This window comes from Seriola dumerili, unplaced genomic scaffold (assembly GCF_002260705.1).
Source record: "Seriola dumerili isolate Sdu_G_001 unplaced genomic scaffold, Sdu_1.0 BDQW01000149.1, whole genome shotgun sequence".
Taxonomy (NCBI): domain Eukaryota; kingdom Metazoa; phylum Chordata; class Actinopteri; order Carangiformes; family Carangidae; genus Seriola; species Seriola dumerili.
The window spans coordinates 20234728-20242642 of record NW_019174404.1 but is presented as its reverse complement, the minus strand read 5'-3'; the positions used below and the strand labels follow the sequence as shown (position 1 = coordinate 20242642).

At 38.6% G+C, this 7915-nt stretch overlaps 1 protein-coding gene across 2 annotated transcripts; it reads right to left on the bottom strand.

Moving 5' to 3' along the window:
- Positions 1 to 258: 258 nt before the first annotated feature.
- Positions 259 to 2928, bottom strand: LOC111225916 (interferon-inducible GTPase 5-like). 2 transcript variants are annotated; one of them, XM_022750963.1, is made up of 3 exons: positions 2890 to 2928; positions 1653 to 2215; positions 259 to 1051 (listed from the first exon to the last, which is right to left on the bottom strand). In XM_022750963.1, the coding sequence occupies exons 2-3, from the start codon at positions 2206 to 2208 to the stop codon at positions 411 to 413; spliced, it is 1197 nt and encodes a 398-aa protein (XP_022606684.1). In that variant the 5' UTR covers positions 2209 to 2215; positions 2890 to 2928; the 3' UTR covers positions 259 to 410. The 2 variants fall into 2 exon arrangements, with proteins under 2 accessions (XP_022606684.1, XP_022606683.1); XM_022750962.1 differs by lacking the exon at positions 2890 to 2928 and having other exon boundaries at positions 1653 to 2414.
- Positions 2929 to 7915: the final 4987 nt, after the last annotated feature.

Sequence of the window (7915 nt, the reverse complement as noted above, 5' to 3'; positions counted from 1 at the left end):
ACTAAAAGCAATCAAAGAAGAGAGTGCTGTTTCTTCTATTTCTGTCCTTCACTTCTTATAAATAGGCATTACATGGTACAGGGGTCAGCTTTGGAAAAACTAAAGTGTTATTAAGGGCCTCTGCAGATACAATTGATACGCTAGACGCCTGAGTGGAACTCGATGGAAATCAACATTTACATTTATATATACTTAGTCATTTTGCAGATGCTTTTATCCAGAGCGACTTAAAAATGAGGGACAACACTAAAGCTTCAGTGCAGTAGGGAGACCTTGAAGTAAGTACTAAGTACTAAATCTGTTCAATAAGGTGAAATGCATGGAGTTCAGGTAAAGAAGTGACTGTTGAATTCAAATGCTATTTAAACACTAATGTTTTAAATGTGCCATATTTCTCTTCATTTATGATATCACACTGAGGTGTTTAAAGCCAGGGCCCTCGTAAATACTCTCTGTGCATCCTCAGCGAGCATGCTGAGGGAAATACTGAGCACATTGTGGGTGGTGATAAATGGGAGGGTCATTGCTTCTAGGATTCCAAACATTGGAATGAATCTGTATGCTTCTTCTGCTGCCGTTATTAAAGTTTGGCCTGAAGACAAGTAGATCACGTTAGAAACAAGGTCTTTGTTTATCTCTATTGCAGATGCTGGGGAAGTCATAACTGCTCTAAGATCAGCTACAGACACGCCTGCACTAAGAGCAAAATTCTGCAGTGACTCGCTATCAAGACCAAAAGTAACTTGGTACCTTTTGATGGCTTTAAATGCAATGTTTAGATCAGCAATGATGACAGTGAACCCAGGGATTGGTGCAGATTCTACAAATGCAGACAGAGAGGCGTAGTACTTTACAGTTGACTGTAAAACCTCTTTCTTCTTGTTGATGATCCCACGGCTGATATTGGGCAGGGCATACAGCAGAGTGTTCCTCTTGTGAGCAGGAAGTTCTCTCTCTAGAGTCTCCTCTAACAGACGGAAATCATACAGGTGGAGCTCAAAGCTGGACACCAGGAAGACCTGAGGAGACTCAACACCTTGTTTCTGAAGACCTGTGTCACAAAGAGAATGGAGACGTTGATATCAGGGAGTGAAATTTAAATAGAATTTCCTCATGTCAGGATATACTTCACAGTAAGGGTTACTGTCCAGGCAACACAAAGACAAGTGGATCATATGTACAGTAGACTAAATGGTTCAGATTGGAAAAGATGAGAGGTCACGCTTGCAGAGTGTCATTAGGAGGCTCAGTCAGTGCTCATATGACTTATTTTATTACCTGTTAACATTGTTAGCTCCTCCTCTCACCTTGGGCTGCCCAGTTCTTCCTCTAATCTCAGATTGTTTCAACTGATTAATTGTTAGAAGTGTGGGAGCATAAAACAAACCAGTCCTTCACAGGATAAAAAAATGTGATCCTAATCTAAAGAACCATTAGATCACGTTCTACCAGATTTATAACATAATTTCATATTTTGAATGTGGAATTGTATTTGAATGTAAGAGAGTACGATGTGTCAGGGTCAGATAGATACAGTCTGACTAAAGCTTCTATTCCTTAAGCGAATACACAAGATAGTGTTTAGTATCACAACAAGATTGGTTTGTTTTCAATAGCTGTAATCAGTAATCATTGTAAATGATTGTCCTTACCTTGAATGCAGTTTTCTCTGATTTGTGTCAGAGTTATTTCTGCGTTGAACTCCCTCTGACTTCTTTCTTCATTACGTAAGTCCTGGTCGATCTTTGAGCGAACAAAGTAGAACTTTTTCTCCATCCTCTGAATCTCCTGAGCGAGTTTCACATCATTTTCTCTGAAGCGATCAGCTGAGATGATGATGAAGAAGTCGAACCTCTCAAATCCAACATGCTGCAGGTACTTGTCAGCTGGAAAGCTGGTGGTTCCAATGCCAGGGAGATCCCACAACGTGACATTGGGATAGTTTGGATGGGGGTATGGTGTAACATCTGAGGTGGTTTCTACACAACCAGTAGGAGCGGCCTTCACATCTCTGTTGTCTATGCCTCTAAAGGCATTAACAAAGGTGGATTTACCAGAGCCAGACTCCCCTGTGATGCCAATATTTAATGGAATATTATTCTGCTGCTTCATATGCTCCTGGATCTTTGCAGCTGCTGAGGCAGGCCCGTAGGTTTGCAGCACAGCCCTAATTTCTTCTATTTGTTCATAATCAGGTGGGTCTACCATGGCACTCCTTGAAAAATAAAGAAACATAAAATCACTGTACTGTTTTCATTTTTGTACAGTAAATGCAGAATATATGTTAAGAGATTACAATTCAATACATGTTAAACGTGTGTATCTTTATAAAAGCTTGTGTAGTATATATGCTGTAAGCTACAGTGTGGCCTGCAATCAGTAAATGCTCCTCAGCCCTGGCAGCTGATGATTGGTTTGCAATACTCCTCTAATTTCCATTCTGGATATGAATCAGATGGCTCATCCATGCTGATTCTTTAAAAGAAGAAAAAGAAAAACATGCAATAATCATCGCATTGTTATTTTGGGGTTGAATATACAGTAGCAAATTATATGAACTTGCTTTGAAATGGTATTGTATGCTACAAAACCAGCAATCTTATATTCCATACAAGAAATCATGTGAGCTATAAAATCACTTCTAACAACAGATAAATAGTTTTGTTTCGACTGACACTGGTTAGTCCATCCTACTCATAGAACAGCCATGATCCTACTACATGTAGGATAATGCAAAGTGTGTTACCTACGACGAAACTACGGTATTAAGCACAGAAAAGTCGTAAACTGACGAGAAATTAAACCGATTTTACGTCGTTTTAATCTATATTGTAATATATAATTTTATAGTTTCAGCAGTCATAAACAATACATTGTAAGGCACATTACAGTTTTCTGTCTCGCTGTGCAGATCCGGAAATGTACAGAGTCCAAGCCGTTAGCCAGTGGCCAATAGAAACCTTCCGCTGTAAACGACAGAGATTCTAAACCAATCAGTGTCCGTCGTGTTGCCTCGTGCTCTGTGTCAGTAAAACAGCTGGTTTATAATACAACAACAAACGCGGAGAGGAGTATGATTGTTGAAAAGCTGCATATTTGACATCTTCACTTCTACATATTCACAGTGTCTGTTACCAGAACTCATGTCATGTAAATAGCATGTTTCGAAAGGCATGCCAACAAATTCCTTTGTTTTTGCCTCATAAAAGTGTTTATTTTAAAGAAATGGTTGGTGACATGTTCAAAGAATTCATATTTGTGACGAAGAAATCACTATATGCACACAAGTTGTATTTTTTTCAAAACTTACAAAGCCATTTTTCCTTTTAAAGGTGATCCAAGCATCAGGTTTATGATTTCTTTTCTATAGTGTAATTGATTAAACAATAGGATAAATGATGGATCAACATAATTGAAAAAAGTGGTTTATCTTCATTTTTTAGAGAAAAACCAATACAGTAACAAGAATGAACATTGGGTAACAGGAATTTGTGTCCACCTGTGTGTATGTGCATTTAGAGAAGGTAGTGAAGGATAGTGAAGGAGGTGGGGGGGGGGGATAGAAAGAGGGGATAGAGAGGTTGGCAGCCATCTCTCACTCCTTCCTCTGCAACATGCCATGGGTGGGTGTTTCTAGCTCCTGCTCAGTATGGATTCCCTCCATGTTCTTTTACAAAAGGTAAGAATAACAACACAGACAAGAAGCTGTAGATACTACATAAGTTCTCGGATCTCTGCATTGAGTACAAGTACCACAAATATATGTATAAATACTAGTGGATTAGCTCCCTGTAAGTATGGTATTCACATTGTAAAACTGATCTTAAATTTCAACAACTTTTTTCAACACAAATCTTAACTAAAACTTAAAAATCAAGCCAGTAGTATTTTTTGACCAATATACACACTTTTGGGCTCCCCATGGCCTTCAGAAGATCCACATGATACAACTTCCAAGTCAACATGTGACTTGCAGAATATTCCAAATTTTTCAAAGGGGGGGAACGTGTTACGGACTGAGTAACAAAATGGGGAAAGGACTAAAATGTGAATTTTAACTAATACACAGTGAAGCCTTTCAAAAAAAAAAAAAAACTGACAGTGGTTTCTTACATTCTGTAAATAGAGGTGGCAACAACGTTGGTAGTGGGCCCACTGAAGAAAGACGAGGTGCAGAACCTCACCTTGGATTTCAATGCAGAATACACATACTGTTTTGTAACAAATGTATCATGCAAACTACCAACATTAACTAACATGATTATTAATAATAGTATAGTGACACAGTGGTGATATGAATAATGATGATAAACATTACAGTTAATACCTGTGGTACCAGCGGAGGGCAGTCACTCATCATAATCGTCCACAGGTGCCAACAAAACACAGTGACACACTCACTAATCACTTTGTATTGAACACCTGTACACCTTCTTACTCATGCTATTGTCCAATCAGCCAATCATGTGGCAGCACGGCAGTGCATAACATCATGCAGATACAGGTCAGGAGCTTCAGTTAGATTCAGTTACATTTAATCACTGTTCAAGTGTATATTTCACTAAGGCTGTCATTTTAGTCATGATGTAAGAACAGCATATGTTCACTTGACAATCATCTGATGTCTGACACAGAGACTTGATATTTCATGTAATGAAATGACAAAAAAAGCCTTCATTTCAATCAGAAGAAAATAGATTATTCAGACAGTAACCATCACATCAACTGATTTAATCATTGTTTGGTTAAATGTGCAACTAGATTAGAAAACTATGATTTGTATACAGTGCTTGATAAATAATTACACTGCACTAAGAAAAAGGATTCAGAGGCTCACTGCACTGTACAGTAACAGCTTTAAATGTGTCATGTTTCCATTCATTTATATCACACTGAGGTATTTAAACCCAGGGCCCTTGTCAATACTTTCTGTGCATCCTCAGCAAGCATGTTGAGGGAACTACTGAGCATTCTGTAGGTGGAGGTAAAAGAGAGGACCATTGCTATTGGGATTCCAAGTATTGGAATGAATCTGGATCCTTCCTCTGCTTCCATTAATGCAGCTTCGCTTGCTGAGAATGATAATACCTTGATGACAAGCTCTCTAGTTATTTCTACTGCAGCCAGTGGTGATGTCATCACTGCTTTGAGATCAGCCAAAGGCACACGTGCAGTGTGAGCAAGATTCTGCAGTGACTCACTATGAAGACCAAAAGTAACTTGGTACCTTTTGATGGCTTTAAACAGAATGGTTTGATCAACAGCAACAGAGAGCCCAGGGACTGGTGCAGAACTTTATTTCTGACTGTAAAACCTCTTTCTTCTTGTTGATGATCCCACGGCTGATGTTGGGCAGGGCACACAGCAGAGCGTTCCTCTTGTGAGCAGGAAGCTGCCTTATGTTGTTGATTCTTTTTATAAAAACATCTAAAAACTCTCACACATCTCTTGGAGGCATCAGTAAAATGGCTAGGGGAGGGGGAGGTGATGGAATCTATAACTTTGAATATAATTCTAGGATTAGAATGTTTGCTAAAATTAGATCAGAAAAAAGGATGTTATTGCTTCTTTAACTGACTTCTGATAGTTCTCCATTGCATCTTTCCAGATTTCATAAAACACATGTAAACCTGTTTGTTTCCATTTTCCATTTGTTTTCAAGTCTCTCTTTAATTCTTGGGTGGATTCATTCAACCAGGGTTGAGGTTTTTATTTATAAACTGGTACTTTTACTGAAGTAAAGGATGTGAATACTTCCACCACTGTGAGTGACCCACTGAAATATATAAAACAGCTGTTAGTAGCTTCAGTGACAACAAGCAGGTGAACCTCACCTTTAACCTGCTGTTGGTTGAAAATTCTGTGTAAATCCCATCCAGACCTTCCTGTAACACATCCACACTGATATCCTCTCTCTGTGGATATTCTATAAAACACCAAAGATGACTGTGCAAAATATTAAAGGAACCCAGCAGGTTGTATTTCCTTGAAGCAGAGCTCAAGTTCTAAACTATATCCAAATTTAATACAGACCCAGAGTGTGCACTGTAGGTTGTACAACATAGAGAAGAAAGTCGAAATTATAATGAACAAAGTCAGTAACTTATAACCTGTGACTCAGTAAAGAAATCACAGAGGCTGTCTGTGATGCAGACGTCAGAGACAGTTTTTATTCTGAGAAGAACAGAACCATCAGAGGCACCAGTGTATATTTGGCCTAGAAACTTCCCTGCATCGCTGAGCTGTTTTCAGTTGCACTTGCTTTCCTTATTTTCTTCTTTCCCCACCCATGGACACACCTGTCCCAGTTTTATTTTAAGACCAGTCAACTACCATTTTCTCCAGCTCGTTGTCAGATTGTCTGTTTCCGTTCTTGCTTCCTGTTTTTGGATTATCTGGTTCTGGATTCCTGTGTTCCTGTTTCTGTTCCCCTGGTGTTTTTCATGTACCTGCTACCTGCATTTATTTCTGTGTTGTTTGTACCTGGTTACCTGCCCGCCACCTTGTCCACCCGTCTGAATATAAGCCTGCAAGCTACTTCATTAAACAAGCTTCCCTGTGTGTTTGAATTTGGGTCTCCTGACTGTGCTGTTATCAGTGATCCCGGACCTGTAGCAGTAGACTCTCTATTGATATTTCCATTCACTACAGTAAATGATGCCTGCATATATGGAGACTGTTAGATTCACCAACACAAGACTGATAAATTTGAGACAAGCCCTGTTTGGATGTTAAGGAGTATTAAACCACCAGAGGCTCTTTCAGCTGTAACAAATAGTGACTGCCAGATTTAAGTGTTGATTGAAGTTTGTATCAGGTTTTTTATGAGACTTTTTCTCATTTTTCTCTCTGAGATGTGACGACAGTCAACCCAGCCCAACCCACTATGGACGGTAAAATGAATTCATGAGAACAGTTATTCACTGGTTTAAAGTTTTTAAAGTTCACATTTATTTTCTAAATGTCATGATCATTTATCAACAGTATACAGTATCTTCTCTCAACAGTAACAAAGGAAGAGGAAATTCTGTGTGGTGTCTGACATAGTTGATCTTTAATGTAATGACAAAATAACAAATTTCAGCTCATTGCAATGAACAATTCATGTGATCATGTTGGAGGGCAGAAGTCCAGGTCTGGGCCAGAGTATGTGTCTGAACCTCTTCACCAACACTTAACTTACAACTAAAGTGCACACCTACTGGATTTCCAAAAAGTTCAAAGAATTCACTGGAGATGCTCAGAGTTCATGCAATAGAGTTTATTCTTTCACAAGAGATACACCCGAGCCAGCACCGGTAACCGTACTGAGAACAGCCTGCCTAAACATCATCTTATATAGTCAGTTACCCCTCCCTCTTAGATGGAGTCTCCACCTATTTCTCTGAAAAAGAACCAATCTTTATCCTAGAAACAATGGTGTCATGTTTTCCCTGGAGTTCTCCAAGCCAGTCATGTCAGGACATGGACTTCCAGATCATTTTTTATTTTTTTAAACTTTATGCTTTTCAGGTTACATCACTCTTTTCAGGTCAAATGTTTCAAACCTGCTCCAGCAAAGGCTGGCTCACATGCAGGTCTCTTCTTAGTTGTGGATATAGCTGATACATTGAGTTTTAACATTTATAATGCAGAGTATATTTTAATAATGCTGTGTTACATGTTAAATGAAAGTTTACTACAGCAATCATTCAAAACCCTTCATTTAAAGAAGATGAAAACACATTATTTAGACAGTAACCATCACATTATCTGACTTAATCATTGTTTGGTTAAATGTGCAACTAGATTAGAAAACTATGATTTGTATACAGAGCTTGATAAATAATTACACTGCACTCAGAAATAATTCAGAAGTTCACTGTATTGTACAATAACAGCTTTAAATGTGTCATGTTTCCCTTCATTTATGATA